The 17,273-nt window shown below is 55.2% G+C and overlaps 4 protein-coding genes across 4 annotated transcripts; 2 read left to right on the top strand and 2 right to left on the bottom strand.

The window, feature by feature from the left end:
* Window positions 1–743: 743 nt before the first annotated feature.
* Window positions 744–2,396, top strand: CGCA056_v007368 (uncharacterized protein; the record flags this gene model as incomplete). Its single annotated transcript, XM_037322617.1, has 2 exons — window positions 744–1,610; window positions 1,656–2,396. The coding sequence occupies 2 exons, from the start codon at window positions 744–746 to the stop codon at window positions 2,394–2,396; spliced, it is 1,608 nt and encodes a 535-aa protein (XP_037179259.1).
* A 341-nt stretch (window positions 2,397–2,737) lies between these two features.
* On the bottom strand, window positions 2,738–3,862 carry CGCA056_v007367 (uncharacterized protein; the record flags this gene model as incomplete). Its single annotated transcript, XM_037322616.1, has 1 exon — window positions 2,738–3,862. The coding sequence occupies one exon, from the start codon at window positions 3,860–3,862 to the stop codon at window positions 2,738–2,740; it is 1,125 nt and encodes a 374-aa protein (XP_037179250.1).
* Window positions 3,863–5,966: 2,104 nt separating this feature from the next.
* Window positions 5,967–7,094, bottom strand: FUM13 (NAD-dependent epimerase/dehydratase FUM13; the record flags this gene model as incomplete). The annotated part of the gene is made up of 1 exon (XM_037322615.1): window positions 5,967–7,094. The coding sequence occupies one exon, from the start codon at window positions 7,092–7,094 to the stop codon at window positions 5,967–5,969; it is 1,128 nt and encodes a 375-aa protein (XP_037179251.1).
* Window positions 7,095–12,894: 5,800 nt separating this feature from the next.
* Window positions 12,895–16,874, top strand: mak1-1 (Peroxide stress-activated histidine kinase mak1; the record flags this gene model as incomplete). Its single annotated transcript, XM_037322614.1, has 4 exons — window positions 12,895–12,953; window positions 13,010–15,275; window positions 15,325–16,061; window positions 16,112–16,874. 4 exons carry the CDS (start codon window positions 12,895–12,897, stop codon window positions 16,872–16,874), a joined length of 3,825 nt encoding a protein of 1,274 aa, XP_037179252.1.
* Window positions 16,875–17,273: the final 399 nt, after the last annotated feature.

Raw genomic sequence — 17,273 nt, 5'->3', positions numbered from 1 at the left:
CCTAGTAGACTGTGAACCGACGCGGATTCGCAGAAGCATTCAGCACTTGATCTTTTCTTTCGGTACTGGTCTCTGCTGTAGATGGCCGTCGAATAAGAAGGTATTTTCCGGTTAGATTAGCATGCCAAGACATTGACATGTCGTTGGTCCAATAGCAAACACAAAGGGTCGACGTGCAGCCCGAGTTTATCTTACGGTCTCTCCGCACAGGTTCCCGTTCATATTGGTTCTGAAGATACGCCTGCAGTAAGCAATATCGCTTGTAATTCGCTCTGCCGAATGAGTGATATATGTACCTTCCGGAACCACATGATCCAAGCGGGGAAGTTGGCCTACTCCCACGTTGTCTTTGCAATCAGTCAAACCATTAGCGAGAATCGTTGGCCACAACATCTCGACTCCAACTTTTGACGGACATGGATGCGAAAGGGGAGCTCGCTTTGGACCCGATGTGCTCAACATGCCGGCAGGTTCTTCAGGCGACAGACGGCGTGGTAGACATGGATGAAGTGGAGTACCAGAGTTTCGAGGCATTTTGCGATGCTGTATCAGAGGGGTGTGTTCTCGGCTCCCATGCATGGTTCTTGTTCACTCGCGATGATACGTGCGAAGGTCCAGACAAAAACTCCTGGACAGGGCCAAATTTCGACTTGCACCAGAAATCGCCAAAAAAGCGGTTCCGGGCTTTGGAAATTACAACATCTGGCTGGAGCGATATTTTCTGGTTGTTTCCGTTGAAAGGTATGTTCCAGTTTTCAGCTGTGAGGCTTTTACTCCACCAAAGACCTCGCGATCTGACACTTTCAGACCAAGGGAGGGGCACAAATCTTCTCCCTCCAATCGAGGCATGCAGCTCGTCAATCTCTACTCTGGATCTGGCTTTTGCGTTCGTCCAACGCTGTCTTTCCACCCACGATGAATGCGTATCTTTGGGGTCGTCAACGTCGAAATGGCTACCTACTCGACTTGTCGACATAGGGTTTGAGGGCGACCACCAATGGAGGCTGATTGAAACTGCAGAAGAAACGACAGACACGGCCCAATCGTACATGACTCTACGCTATCGTTGGAGCCTTCACCCTCAGCTTCTTCTTCTATCATCTAACTTGGAGTCTTTCCAGTTTGGAAATCCTATTGAACAGCTACCTTTGACATTTCGAGACGCCGTCGTCGTTGCTCGCCACTTCGGAGTCCGATATCTTTGGATCGATTGTTTATGTATTATTCAAAATTCAGACACCGACTGGGAAGCGGAAGCTCCCATGATGCGGGACGTTTACGCCAATTCATTGTGCAATATCGCTGCGTCCGCTTCGAGGGATCCCGATGGCGGGCTTTTTCGCGAGCGAGACCCCAAGAAAATCCGCCCTTGGACGGTGAAATCAACTCTCTCAAGCGGGTCAATGGAAAAGCACTTCATGCTTTCATGCGGTTACTGGGAAACACAGCTCATGCACGGCGGTCTTCATGAGCGTGGCTGGGTTTTTCAAGAGTGTTTTCTCGCCCCGCGCGTACTATACTTCGCAAAAACCCAGGTTCTGTGGGAATGCAGCGAGACCCACGGATGTGAGGCATTTCCTGAAGGAATACCGGATTTTGAGCCACGGAAACTAGCTACGTCAAAGGCTTTCAAAGAAAATGAAGAAGTCTCTCAGGACGGCATTTCTGGGCCTAGTGCGTCAATCGCAACATGGTTGTCTTTGGCTGAAGAGTTTTCACGTTGCGAACTCACGCACCCTGAAGACCGTCTGTATGCATTCGCCGGCATAGCAAAGCTTTTTCAGGAGACAACCGGTTATCATTATCTTGCCGGTGTATGGAAGGAGGGATTGCTGTATCAACTTGCTTGGTTTGTGCAATGCCCTGTCCCGAGAGTTTCCAAGCGATACAGGGCGCCATCATGGTCTTGGGCATCCATTGATGGTGAGACGAGATTCACATCCTCTACATCTGAGACGGTTCAGTTCTTCGCTAGGATCATTGATGTGCATGTCACAACAAAAGATCCTGAATCTATGGTTGATGTCTTCGATGGATTTATCAAACTCAGCTGCCCCTTTTTCACCGCCTCTTACTCTCGGGCCAGCAAGAGGGAACCACTCTGCCTTGAGATCAGGCAACGTCATGCTCGGTTTCTACTAAGACCCATTTGGAGACCAAACACACAGGACGAGCAAAGTCTCATAGGGGAAGGGACGATTGACTTTTTTCTTTTTAGCCAGGCCTACAGATTTGGAACCCGATGCGACATTGAATGCATCGTGGTAGAACGTGCCACTGCGAAAGGCTTGTGCAAGAGGATCGGAATATTTGGACTAGATAACGAATATATTAGTGACGTAGAGGTCATCATGGCGCTGGGCAAGATGGAGCACAAAATCATCACCCTCATTTAAGACATCTGATTGATACGTCGTTGATCGAGTTGGGAGCTAGTGCGAAAAACATCTTAGAGACCAGGCTAGTAGTAATCGATGCAAAAGATCTTGAATAAGAAACGATTCACGGAACATAGAACTTATATGTGGAGCTATGTTTGTCTGACTGACACTGGCATTGTTCCGACCTAAGTAGTATTGGTTTACTCAATACCGGCATATCGTCATATATTGCCCAGGGTTGCGATATCGAGATCAACACTCGTCTTGAATGGAGAATGCTCCGGTTACAATTCTTTCCGAAAGGTCAATCGGGGGCTATATAATCATACTAGCATGGTGGCAAGGGTAATGGACGATCACACTCTGGTAGCCGGCAAGTCGTCCTTGCTGACTACGACGAAATGACTCCCATTTACCTTTCGAAATCTCAGCCGCACACGAGTCTGCTTGGCTGTCGGTAGGACAGCTTTAACCCTCAACACTCTCAGCCCAGGAAATGGCACCACCCCATCCTCACTCATCCCCTCCAGCTCGTCAAACAAATCAAGCTGATCAACCCTATACACCTCCTCCTTCTCCCCATCATACACCCCCTCAAACCCCCCATCACCCAAATCCCACATCTCAACCGTCAGCACCCTCAACCCCGCAAACTCCTTCAAAAGCCCAAACACATACCTCCACGCGCCCTTCCTCCCGCCATCAAAGAACCCATACATCCCCCCCTCCACCACAACCTCCGCGACCCTGCCCCTCAACCCCTCCGGCATAACCCACTCCCGGGACCCGCGCTGCACCACCGCCCCGGCCTCCCTACAGTCCTTCAAGAACCTGTGCCCGGCCCACATCCTGCCGCCGTCCCAGAGCAACCACACCGCGTCCCTCGCGGGGCTGAACGGGAACCCCAGCGGATCAGGCACCCCGAACGCAGCGCACGCCAGCCGCCGCGTCTCCGCGCTGACGGCGTACAGCACCACGTCGCGCCAGGCCCTGATCGTCTCTTGCGAGAAGCGCGCCTGCGGCCCGTGGTTCCACTCAAAGTCCACCCTGACGAACGCCTCGATTCTCACGGGGGGCACGCTCGCGAGCAGGATCTTGTCGCCCAGCTCCTTGGGGAGGTGGGCGAAGAGGTGGAATGTGGGCGGCGGCGGCGGTGGTATTAGCGTGTCCACCTCTCCGTCCGCCGACGGAGGAGGCCCTTTCTCTGTGTGCCCCGTGGTGTTGCTGCTGTCGCCGGTGTGTAGGTTCACGCCCTCCGGGCAGGATGGGTCGTACTCGACCAGCGCGTATCTGTCCGGATGATGGGCGACGCAGCGCATGTGCTTCCGGGCGCGCAGGACGATGCCGTGCCAATCTTCGCGGTTGTCTCTGTCGATGAGGATGTCCAGGTCGCCTCTGGGCTGGGGTACCTCTCCGGAAGATGCCGAGCAACGGCGCGGATGAGGAGACGTGAGTCGTTCTTGGCGGTCGGACGATGCCATTTCCAGGCAAGCGTTGGCGTTTATGAGAGAGGAGCGCTTGGTGCTGACGAGAGTTTGATATCGAGGGCGCGTGGCTTGCGAGGCGTCGCCTCTTTTTTGCCTCTTTGAGAAATGTACCGTGAGTCGTTGAGCAATGCCAGGAACCGTTTCGTCGAGCTCTCACGAAGCCGTAAGAGGCGGAGAGCCGTTAGACAACGGGCATCACCTCCGGCGACATAATGATTCGGTTGTGGGTCGAAGGATGCGCCAAGGATCTTCTTTCTTTCGCGGGTGCCTATTCAACTCTGCTGATCAACTCCATCTCATCCTGTCATCGTGGGAACACAAGCAATCCCCCCATCTCTCGTAAGCATTTTGAACGACCCGAGTGTTCATCGGATAAGGTACCCCAAGATCTCAATCCTCAACTGCCGTACGCTCAGATTCCTCCCCTCCTCCAGCTCTCCCCCTCGCTTAAAATCTCCCGTCATCAAGGCGTTCCCCCAATCCGTGCAGAGTGCCCCCTTTCAGCCCAACGTCCAAGCAGGAGCAAAAACGTGGAGGAGGACCCCTTTTGGGCGAGAGATAAGCCTAGCCTGGCCCATGGATGTGTTCTGGTGCGCGGCGCGTCTTCCACGCTTATGTCACGCAGGGCGCGCAAATCTGAGCACCGTCAGGGCTCATGCGAGGTAAACCAGAGGGTCGGGACGGTCTGTGGTTTCCTCGCTGCGTGGCCAGCCCAGTCTGGACCAGGCCCATCGTCCATGGCATTTTTTGGTTGGCAGAAGAGAGAGGAAAAAGCCTAGACCGTTCGCTTTCAATCTGGCCTCCCTTCGAGCACCATGTTCTGGCTGGGAGACATCGTTACCCCGGTGCAGCGATGCCGTTCTTCAGCCGTCGGCCGAGTTCGCGCATCGCGCTGCATATCCCTCCCACGCGGGACGCGAGAAATGCCCGTCCGACTCTCCAATAGAATATGCATCCATTCGGGTTGCTTGGTCCCATTCAGGTTGCCCCTTGCTCTGCGCAGTTCCTCCGCTTCCAGAAGACGACGAACCGTTTCATGCCCGCTTCTCAGCTGCCCAGTCGTTCAGCCGCGCTCCCGCCAAGACAACGCCGGAAAAGCCGTTCCAGCCAAAATTTGAGATCTTGTTTCTCAGTAAGACATTCGCGACCCAGAAGATCAGGGAACACCCCCTCCTCCTCATCCCTTCTGCATCAACCCCAAAATAATTCGGGCCAACGAGGCCGCGTCCTGGCCCGAACAGGTTCTGAATCCGGTCAGAAACTGATAAAGGGTTTTGCCTGCTCAAGGCCAATGTTGGAGACCACAGACCGGGGTACCGTAGCCAAATGCCCACGGAAGACACCCCAACGCTCGCCCTGTCTTCCCAGCGTCCCACGTGCATATGCCTGCTCCTGCCCACCTCCCCCAAAAACCCGGCAACGAACCTCGGAGATTGAGGCTGAACGCAGGGAGAGCTTGCCGACCCTGTGTACTGTGTTGCGCTGCGCTCTTCCTTTCAGCTGGTGAAGCAAATATCGCCACTCGGACGATTTCGACCGTGGTGCCAGCCAACAGCACCAACCAACTAGCCTAGCCGACCCAACACCCGTGGCCTGGGCTGGGGGACAGGAGGATTGGATTGCAGGAATGCGGAGGAGGGTCCGTCGCTCTGCTTAATCTCGGGGCTGACACGCTCTTGAGTCTAGATTCGTAGGGCGTGTATGTAAATGCGCTAGATTTCCAGAGAAGAAGTGTCTATCGTGAGGCGGATGAGGCAGACGAGGAACGCATGCACTCAGACCAAGGAGATGAAAAAGTGTAATCTGTGCTGTACTTTGATTTGATTTTTTTATACAATCTCTTTCGTTGCAGGCATTGATGCCTATAAAACTATGCACAAGACTTGAGAAGAAAAAGTGTTGCGGAGTTTGCCGCTGGGTATCCAAGGTTTCCAATGCTCCTCCCAAAATTGTTCATGCCCATTCTTTGCAGGTCTGTCATTGATCATCTTTTGACGCGCCGAAATCCTGAATCCGTCCCATGTATCCGTGAAGTAGTAAAGAAAATGCTCCCCTCATAATCATAACAATGTGTGTGGTGTGTCGGCCGTTAGAATCCCTATGCGTTGGCGGCAACAATGCCCGACCTCAATGCACCAGTCGAGGCCTTCTCCTTCAGCTCGCCGGATACCGTCGCGACCACCGGGCGGCGGAACCGCAGCTCCAGGAAGTGCCCCACCACGCTCCTGATCTGCTCCTCGAAGCCCTGCAGCTTGAAGCCGAAGGTCTCCTCGGTGGCGGATGCGTCGAACTCGATGGGCGTGGTGCCCACGGAGCCGCTGCTGCTGATGAGCTTGCGCTGCACCGCCTCGGGGAAGCTGCGCTTCGCGATGAGCTTGGCGTCGTTCCACCGCGCCTTGGTGCTGAGGATGTAGCTCCTGTTGCCGGGGATGGTGGGCAGGAGGGCCTGGACGTGTGCGCGGGCGACGTCGTCGACGTGGACGGTCGCGCCGGCGAAGGCGCATCCCCACTTCTTGCCGAGGAGCGTGGCGAGGACGACGGCGTTGGTGCCCTTGATCGCCTCATTGGTGTTGGTCGCGACGTCGTTGCGGCCGAGGACGAAGGACGGGTGGAAGTGCACGACGTCGAAGTTGGGCTTCTCCCGTGCGAGCCACGCCTCGGCGCCAAGCAGGGCGGCGACCTTGCTCGCAGCGTAGGCGGCGAACTCGCTCTCGTACGGCTCGGGCTTGAAGCCTGCTCTCTCTGTGGGCTGGACGGCCGTCTCACGCTTCTCGGCGCCCTCCATCTGCGCTACTGAGGTCAGGGCAACGATGGAGCTGGTGATGATGACGCGGCGGACGGTGCCCGCTCGCCTCGCGGCCTCGAGCATGCCGAGGGTGCCGCGCATGGCGGGCTGGATGAAGTACTCCTGGTGCTGCTCCGGTGGGACGGAATCAGCTGTCGCCAAAGGCGAGGCGGAGTGGATAACGTAGGAGACGCCGCGGATGGCCTCGTCGTAGGCGCCGTCTGCCGTGATATCGGGGACGATTGTGAAGTTGAGGCGGGCGCGGGGGAGGTTGAGGGCGAGGATTTGAGGGCGGGAGCGGATGAAGGCGGCCTTGGCCTCTGAGCGGACGGCGCAGCGGACGGTGTGGCCTGCACGCAGAGCGTGGAGGAGGACGCAGAAGCCAATATGGCCGGTTGCGCCTGTGATGAGCAGGAGCTCGTCTGGCAAGATGCACAGCATGGTTGCTGTTGTTGTGTGCTGGTATATAAGTGGTTGGGTGTTTCGATGGTTGGGTTCCTTGAGACGACGGGAACTGGTGGAGGATGTCCGGTGAAGAACGAGTACGACTGTGGTAATTGTACTCGAGTTGCCGGAAATGGGTGCTTGTTCAATGATACAGATATCTCTGACTTGGGAAACTGGTGCGAAAGAAGAGGGATGAGGGGGGGAGGGTCATATATCTACATTCAAGCAAAAACGCGTTCCCACTACTTGCCTCCACGTCCCCTGGCTGTGCCCAGGCTCCCCTCCCTCGGGACGTACCTCAGATAGACCAACGCCACGTGCATGGGTGTGAGACCAACGAAGACCCCAGTTCGTCCCAGGAAGCATTCCAGGAGCAAAGTCTAGCAGCCTGGAGACGGAGGCGAGGCCGAACGAGGAGGTGGTGGCTTCTGCGTGCTTGCGCGGTGCTAGCGTCAGCCAACCTGCTGAGTGTTGTTGTCGACTTGCTTAGTGGCTATGATGAGCTCGTTCGGATTGCTAGCCACACGTCCATGACCGCGCACTCATTTGCCAGCAGAAAGGTTACTGCACAGCACATGTAGGGCTGGCGTGTGTCCCCGCCAAGCCAGAGGTCACGCAGCTTCACGCAGTGCGCAGGACAGTTAACCGCTTCGGCTAGCTGCACGAACAAATGTACCCGAGTGGACGAGCCGGGTACTACGCCGTATGTCGCGGCACCCAGCGAGCCGCACTGACGGAAGCGTCCAGCATCATCCCTCCTCCGTCAGCACCAGGTCTGCGGGGTGAACTCGGCCAAGAGTCCCAGTGGGAGCAGCACTGGACAAGGTCACTTGATGAAGAAGAAAAAGGGGGGCGCTGCATAGCCTAGCCAAGCAACCAAGCCTGCACATCCCAGGGGGGCAGTGAAGGGAGGCAAGACTCACAAAACACTTTCCACCCGCAGTTTGATGAGTTCATGCAGACTCGTAACTGGGAGTTTAATGCCCAACTGTTCGCGGTTTATTTTTTCCTTCTTCTTCGGTCCGCTCTTGATTGATCATGGTCGCACGCCGTAAGGTTGGAGCTACCAGGTCTAGTCTGGTATCAGAGTAGCTCGACCAAGGGGATGTGCAGAGTCTATGGCCAGACGCCAGCCATCAAGCCAAGCTGAATGACTTGGCTCGTCCAGTGGCGCACCCAGGCTGGACCATTGGGTGTCCAAGTGCTCACCTCGCCAGACTCGAAGCGCGGCTTGCCGCAGTGTACAGCAGACGAATGGGTGGTGGACCGTTTGATTGGCGATAACGGGCGGGCGAGACTCATTGCGCGGCAGGCTGGAGCTGAGCTCTTCGTCCTTTCTTCTGAGCCCCCATCGCCCGCGCGCATTCCCAACAGTCAGAGTTGAGATGTTCGTCGTGGCAACAACAGTGGCTCAAATGTGAATCGATTTGCTTCTGTCGCATTCCCAGCTGTTCTGCAACCGAGCCCTCGGGACCGTCAATAGTATCCCATAGCCGACAGTGCTGGTGCCTTGATTGGGACAGATTGGGACCCTGGGTTGACGCCGTTCATTTCCGGCCCTCGGTAGTCCCTCGATGCTGCTTACTGCCAGCCCCTCCACCCGCAGCCTTCAGTAACCGTCGACACCGGGAGATCGGCGGTGTGCCACCAACACAAGGATTCGCTACCGACTGTCTGGGCCGCCAGAAAACGCCCCCTCCCCTACCACTGCATCTTCCCCCTCACTTCCTCATTCTCTCACCACAACGTCGCACTGGAGTGGGGAATTGGAAGGATGGAGTCGTTGCAGCAAAGCGGCAAGCCAGTCAGCGAAGGCCTAGACCTTTGCGAGTGTGAATCGTTGGCTGCCTTGATACCCACGAGCTGCCAGGATCGTTGGGTGAGACAGCAGCGCGCCACCTCGTCTCATCATCAACGCCTCTTGGGCAGATCAGAGGAGAAGAAAAAAGTGCGCGAGCACAACATTGCACATGCATAGCACAACAAAGTCCCCGCGGAAACCACACAGCGCCTGAAGATGTCACGCTTGTCAGCCGACCGGCCGCGGGGTGAAAACGGTCCAGAAGGCAGCAAAGGGCCAAGCCGTGGCACGGGCCCCTGCCTCATGGCCACTTGGGCTTGCGCTCAGCGACTGGTCCATCTGTGCTCATACATAAGCCTCCGTCTCAACTTGTTTGAGTTGTATTAAGGCCCGGAGTCAGACAGTGAGGGGGAAAGCAGTCCAGAAAATCACTCAGGGACTGTTGGTCCAACAGCAACCGATCGTCGTCAAGTGCGACTGTGACACACGGAAAACCAAGCGTGCAAGCAGCCGGTCTATCAACCAGTCGCCGTCTCGAAATGTCTATTCGCTGGCTCGCTGTTTGGTGTGGGATGAGTAGGGGCCATGAGGGATCCCGAGCACATCACGACTCATGCGTCTTTTCGGACCGCGGAACCAGACGATGCAGTTCCGCCGAGATGATATGGTTGTGGTGAAGATCGTCACAGCTGTGAACGGCTGCGTCCGAATATGGAGATCAGATTGCAAGGCGATGCCAGCTCCGACATGCTTCCTCAAGTCTTCACAGCTTGCGATCCATGCAGCCGCGATCCGAACGCCGTCTAATGCAGTCGAAAGGGATGAAGCACCGCGGGAGGATTGGCGAGAAATAAGGGTCTCGCAGCAGAAAGTTGACGATACCTAGGACGACTCTCAGCTCGTGTTTTGGCTCTGCCGTATTTTCCTTCTCTCCTCCAGTCCAAACACTATGTTGACTGTGATTCAACGCAGTTTGAGTCAGTCCCTGATCGACAAAACCAGCCATGGCCGCGCGTTAGAGGCTCACCAATCGCACAAGATGCGTGGCGAAGAGATTGGCAAAGGGTCCCAGACAAGATTTAGAGACGGTCTTCTGATCGTCGCGTCGAAGCAGCGCCGGCGCCGTCCCGTCAAGAGGAGCCCCCCTAGAGAACGGACCGACATGAGGCATGCCGAGAGAGCTCCGCCCAACGGCCGGGGGTGGATCCCGTCCCGTCCGCTGCATCAGCCGGATTCGTCCGTTCATCCCGGAGGCGAAAAAGCCGTGCGACGGCGGAAGAAGCCGCGATACATCATCTGAAGATGTTGGCATTCGAGTAAGATTCATCCGCCGAAAGGCTCGGCTCACATTGAGATACTCGGGACCGAATGCTAATGGAGGCAGATTGACATCATCGCTGTGGCTGAGCTTTTGAGGGTATTGTCGTTTGCCCCTCACATCGACCATGACCAGTCGAAGTTTGATCGGACGACTATTTTTGGTCTGCGATAGTGACGCGTCGAGGTATTCGAGCCGCGTTCGCCTCGAGTTCGTCGAACGGCATGTTCCGCGCCGTCGTCATTGATTTCGAGCTGTCTTTCGGGTACGCGGTCATCTCTGGGCATCCGCATGCACGTTGCAAATTGCCTCCCGTTGTCGAGTTAACCAAGACCAACGCCGACGCCGTTTGTTGACGAGATCGACAGTGTTTTCTTTCTTGGGCAAAGGGGAGTGAAGTGTCTTGCCGTGGATTGGCAGCCAAGCAATTTCGAGGATCGGTGCCAGTTCGAAACCTCCAGCAGAAAACTTCCGACGATCTGGCATCTGTGCTCATGCCGATCACACAGGTTTCTCCACTGCGTCGCGTGAAGTTGCGCCATTTCCTGAAAAGTGAGTTTGATCACGCTGCCAGATCATGGGCGCACTTTGACAAGCGCCACCTTGGCATGGGTTTTCGGGCAACAACATGGCCTTTCGGACCCGATCCTTCGACGACAGGCACAGGGTCACTGTCCGGTGATCTCCCGCCCCCGGGCGCCGACCCCGCCAACATCTCCCGCGTTGTTGACGTGCCAAGATGCCCCGAGCAGCAGGTTGACGACCGTCTCGCGCCGAAACTTTGGCACAGCCACTGCCGTCGGAAGGCCCGATGATGAGGTGCAACAGCCGCTTCGTCACTTGCCACTTGTGGTAAAACGCTTCTGCCTGCCTCAGCCTCGCAGAGAAGAAAACCTTCAAGCCAGCATGCCGAAATTCGAGCAGCGCTCAGCAAGCAGAACATTGTCGACAGCTTTGCATTGATTGTTGACACATGACTGCCCGCGACGGCTTCGCGAAGGATGGACCGATTGTGCGCGAGATAGTGAAACTGCGACAGACGTTTCGGGGGCAGGATGAGCCTGATTCGGCAATGATGGTCGTCCAACGTCTCGACATGACGGCCTCGTATGGTTGTTCGTATCGAAAAGCCCCAAAAACGAATAGATGGGCATTGTCTTTCCAACACGGGGGTAATCGAAGGGGGGAAAAGCTTCGTTGGAGAAAATCGTGACCCCTCACTCATGTCCAGCCGAAGCAGCTTGCTTCAAGCAACTTCAAGCAAGGTCGTATTTGAGCGACATGTGCATGCCATGCCAGGCAGGGGTCGAGCGTCGCACAGCGGCAGCGGTGTGGTCTGGAACAGTCAGTCCATGGCGCACCCCAAAGAAAGGATCTCGACCAGCCGTGCCCATTGGAGTGGTAGGTAGTCGTGTTTCGCGGGGCAGCCCATTGGTTTGTCTGTTGAGTGTGCAGCTGCCAATGCATTGAATCGAATCACTGCGATGGCCGCAACCCAAAAGATGACTTGCCGTGATTTCGGATGGCAGACGAGGGAGGGCACTGTGGGGCTTCTGACCACACCATCGCCTCCATCCCTGCTCCTCCCTGCCTTAGGTAAGCGAGCAGCAGCATCGGGACAAGGTAATCGCGCTTTGCTTGGGCACTGTGCAGCACAGGACTTTCGCGGGGCGAGTGATGCAAATCTGACGCTCGACATGGCGACTTCCCGATTCCACTTAAATGTTTGCCACTGCAACCCGCACAGTACGGCTACGCAGGTGCTTCCCTGTTCCAGCCTGGCAGTCGCCCATCTCCTGTCCCCAGCTCCTCCCGTTCTGTCTGTGTTCCGTTTGTCCCCCCCCCCCCTCCTCCCCCAGTTCCAGGTCCCGCCAAGATGCAGATGGCTGCAGCCAGAAAGTAAAAAAGTCCAGTGGAGGTGCCAAACAGGGCAGCTCAGCAGCTTAGCTTTCCGGACAGCATTTTCCTCATTTTCCACCATCGTCCCCAATATTACCAACATACCTATCGTTGTCACGATCAATCGGAACAGGCGCGCCGATCCTCGCGTCCATCCTGCACAACCCGCACGACACTCCAAACCCAGACACGGTCGACCTGTCGCATTCGTATCTCTTCAAGTGCTCTCCGCCGAAAGCGCCAAAGCCGCTCCAACTCCTCCATCGCAATTTTGCAGCCGCAGCAGTCGACTTTTTGAAATCCATCCCGTGCGGAACAAGGTCTCTCTCTGTTCGACAGGGTACCACTCGGCAATCCCAGCAGACACATGGTCTAGACCTGGCCATATCGTACTGAGCTCAGCACAGCGCAGCACGGCAGAGCACGCACTCGACCTGGATCAGTCACGGCCAACTTACCTTTACCACACAGCAGCAGCTGCTGGAGACGGCGTTTCCTATGCCACTTTGCCATCCGAATCTCCAATTTTCCGACCCGCCATCGCAGTTCTTCGCCGCCAAGCTTGGCCTTTGCCTTCCTTCCCTCTTCAACCAACCTCAACCACAAGGCCCCCCGCCATCCAGCCCACGCCACCGACCGACCGCCCTCTACATCCTCCGCGCTGCCTGCCTACCCCGAATGTCCTGTCGATTGTCTGAATCATTCCATCGCCTCGTATCGTCCCAAGCGCCGACTGGAGGGAGGCTCCTGGAAACCCCCAGGTAATGTCTCCAGCCATGGTTGGTGGCAAATCCCAAGCCTCATTCGAGTCCGCCCGGGAGCGCGAAACTTTCAGGTAGGCATTCGCTTCCTAATGACCTTCTCGTCGCCGTCGTATTAATGCTGCCGCAGATACGACACATCCCTCATTTCTGCATCGCGCAAGAACGACCCTGCCAACCTTATTCCTCCATCGGAGATCAAGGCTTGCCCTGATGCCTCCCTTACTGCCTTCGCCCAGCTGGGCGCTCTGCGAATGGGAGCTTCTCGTGCCATGATATCCCTCTTCGACCGCAAGTATCAATACATTGTAGCCGAAGCCACACCAAATTTACTTTTGGCCCCGAATGCGACCACCGCCCACTTGGATCCCGAAGAACGGTTGTGGCTTTGCGGAACCCATCTACCCCGCGCACATGGGGTATGCGAGTCCGTCCTTCTCGCGCACAGCACCGCCAGACACAAGTCGTCTGACGGTGACGCACTGCCCGTGTCTATCATCTCAGATCTCGCGAGCAACCCGAAATATTCAGACAAGTCTCTGCGCATGCAGTGGCCGAACTGTCGTTTCTATGCGGGCGTTCCTATCAAGTCGCGCAGAGGTGTCAGCATCGGCGTCTTCTCTGTTTGGTCCGCCGACCCGCGGCAAGAGTTGGGCTTCAACTCTATCCAGCTTCTGGAGGGTTTGTCCAGAATGGTGACTGACCACCTAGATTCTAAACGTACCGTCCAGAGGCATCATAGGGCGGTGAGGATGCTTCGTGGCATGGGAAGCTTCGTCGAAGGAAAATCCACCATGTCCAAGCTAGCGTCGCAAAGTCACGCAAACGACCAATCTGTCGAAGGTGCTTTGAATCAAAATCAGCAACGGCTCCAGAGCAGCCAAGAGGAAGAGAATGCCAATGACGATGAGTCTACGCCTGACTCTGCCACGCCCTCAACTCCGAGCCCGAAGAAGTCCCCCTCCCTGCCTCCACAGAGAGGTCATCGGCGTCCATCATCTCCTTCGGACGATTCGGTTGACAATACACTGCCAACGACAGAGACAATAACAGAGACAGCAAGCCAGACCAGCGACGAGGAAGGCATCAACCATATCTTCTCCAAGGCGGCGAACATTATCCGGGAGAGTATCGAGGTCGAAGGTGCCTTGTTTCTAGATGCCAGCATTGGTTCCTTTGCCGGTTTGGCCACCAAGACGAAGACCTCGGGAAGCTTTAGCTCTTCCTCCAGCAGCGATGAGCACAGCAGCGGACTCCCTTCAAGAAAAACTCTCTATAACAACGAGGCGGATGTGCCTTGTCGTATACTTGGCCACTCGAATTCCTTGACGTCCAGTATTGACCGGCAGAATACTCCCAAAGACCAACGTCGTTTTTCGGAGCTTTTCCTGGCCAAGCTGCTGCGTCGGTATCCCTCTGGTCGCATCTTTGCCTTCGACGAGAATGGGTCTCTGCAGTCGACTGATTTCTCAGGTGAAGACTTGGCGACACCGCTGTCTCCAGTGGACGAGGAAACGCTCTCCGAGCTGCAAATGTCTGAACGGTCTCGCAAACGGAACAAGAAGCTGCAGTCGCGTCAGAATGAGGGGAAGATGCTCATGACCCTTTTCTCTGGCGCTAGGAGTGTTGCCCTCGTCCCTCTCTGGGACGCTCAAAAACAGCGATGGTATTCGGGTGGTTTTGTTTACACGAAAACTCCCACTCGCGTTCTTACCATCGAGAGCGAGCTCAGCTACCTACGAGCCTTCGGAACTGTTATCATGTCAGAAGTTGCCAAGTACAATGCTCGTATGGTAGATAAGGCGAAGTCTGATTTACTCAGCTCTCTATCCCACGAGCTTCGTTCGCCTTTGCATGGTATTCTGCTTGGCGCAGAGCTGATGCAAGATACAAACCTCGATGCGTTTCAGGGAGACGTCTTGCACTCTGTAGAAACATGCGGGAAGACCCTGCTGGACACCATGGATCATCTTCTTGACTACAGCAAGCTTGGAAACTTCCTCAGACCAGCGACTGGACGCCGAAAGAGCACTTCCGGCATGGCCGATCGGGGCTTGCGCAACGTCGACAAGAAACTCACCATCGAGGCCGGAATGATGTCCCTTAGTCGCAACGTTAACATTGACGTGCTTGCAGAGGAGGTCATCGAGAGTGTGTGCGCCGGTTTCAGTTTCCAGCGGTTTGCCGTATCGCGGTTGACAGAGAGCCGACCTTCGGAACATGGTGATATTGATGCTCTGCATAGGCTCGACAGCATGCAGGCGCTTGAAAACATGTCATCAGAAACCAACAATGGCGGCGATTCTCAGATCTTGCTGGGCGATGTGTCGGTAACGTACGATGTGAATCCAGCCGCCTCCTGGCGCTTTAACACCCAACCCGGTGCACTTCGAAGGGTAAGTTGTGTTTCCTGGTTCCCTCATCGTCCATGACTAAAAGTCTCAGATCATTCTCAACATCCTTGGCAACGCACTCAAATACACCACACGGGGTTTCGTCAACGTCAACGTGATCCAGCTGGACTCCTCACGACCTGGATCTCGAGAAATTCACATCGTCGTCACAGACTCTGGGAAGGGCATGTCCGAAGACTATCTACGGTATCACCTATATGCCCCATTCCATCAAGAAGACAACCTCTCAGCTGGTACGGGCCTCGGCTTGAGTCTAGTGAAGGACGTTGTCACTCGCTTAGGAGGGTCGATCCAAGTTTGGAGCAAACTCAATCGAGGCACCAAGGTTACTGTCAAACTACCACTACAGGAGGCGTCAACCCCATCGCCCAAAAGCAGCATCCCGAAAACTGTCAACTTTGATGATTTCCGAGCCCAGGTGAGTGAGCTGAAAGGCCTCAGGATACGCCTCCTCGGGTTCTCAGCAAACGTCGGCACAGCGGATGACGAAATTTCGACGAACACATCAAGTGAGGCAACTTTACTTGAAAACATATGCCGTGACTGGCTCGAGATGCAGGTTATAGACGCATCTTCCTTGGAAAGGCTCCTTCCCGACCTTATATTGGCAACAGAACGGCATCTTGACCGTCTTCTTTTCGAACAGAGACATGGTGGTGGATTCACTCCTGTTGTCGTGGTATGTCGAAATGCCTTGATTGCGAGACAACTGGCGACTTCTCCTCGATTCACGATCCGCCGAGTTGTGTTGGAGTTCGTATCTCAGCCGTAAGTTTTGACGATCCCAACTTGCCGGTTTCAGACTAACAATACCACAGCATTGGGCCGAGGAAGCTTGCACGAATCTTGTTGCTGAGCTTTAGGCGATGGACAAGAATGCAGGCCTCCGCTATCAAGACACCGACAGCATTGTCACTGGCCACAGATGAATACCGGGACAACCTTGACGATGCATCCGCTCTAGACTCTCTAGACGTAAGATCGACAGCAGCCATGAGCAAGGAACCCGCCCCCGATGACACAGAATACTTCAATATTCCAAGTCTGCGACCGGCAGAGTCAATAGATACGGCCAAAAACGTAGATGTCGAACACGACAGGATTGGGACGTTACCGGAGCGGCCAGTTCCCAACGGATCGTCGACACCGACACCTGACAACCGGGAGCCAGATGAGTCATCCAACCAAGGCGATAACGATCAAAACTTGTTTCTTCTGGTGGACGACAACGCAATTAATTTGAAGATATTGTCTGAATATATGAAGAAGCTGGGCCACAGGTATGCGACAGCAATGAATGGGAAACAAGCCGTCGAGGCCTTTAAGAAAAGCGAAGGCCGAATTAAGTGCGTGTTCATGGATATATCCATGCCCGTCATGGATGGCTTCGAAGCCACCCGAGAGATCCGCGTCTTCGAGACGAGGAAGAATCTACCTCGATGCCAAGTGTTTGCACTCACGGGTTTGGCGTCTGCGAGCGCCCAGGAGGAAGCGTTCGCGAGCGGCATTGATCTATTCCTGACAAAGCCCGTGAAGCTAAAGGAATTGAGCAAGATCATACGGACTAGTGATCTTGCGTAATGTATACGTACGAATGTCGGAAGAGCGTGGGTGGGTGGAAATTGGTTGTTACTGGCATAGATACCCATATGGCAGGCACGTTTGTGGGAGTTTTGAGCAAGGGGGACTGTTTAGGTAAAAGGGGAAAAGTCTAGTCGGGGAAGCCACACCGTACACGATGTTTCTCGGAGATCTCCTTGGACGTGAAAAATTCGGGGCATTTACATGTTCAATCTTTTTCCATCCAGTGTCGTTCTGTGTGACTCGCCCTCCAGGAATTCTTATACGGACACCGTTGATCTTCCGGATCCGGTGCCGGGCTTGGCTGCCCTTTGGTCCGTCCCACTCTGCTAGACATCGGAGTGTTTGTGACAAAGACCAGGCACGATTCCGACTTGAGATTGGAGTATATCAAAAGCA

The sequence above is a fragment of the Colletotrichum aenigma genome (assembly GCF_013390185.1).
Source record: "Colletotrichum aenigma strain Cg56 chromosome Unknown KSG_Cg56_contig04, whole genome shotgun sequence".
Lineage (NCBI taxonomy): Eukaryota > Fungi > Ascomycota > Sordariomycetes > Glomerellales > Glomerellaceae > Colletotrichum > Colletotrichum aenigma.
The sequence above is the reverse complement of the archived record's forward strand: the minus strand, read 5'-3'. Positions and strand labels throughout refer to the sequence as shown.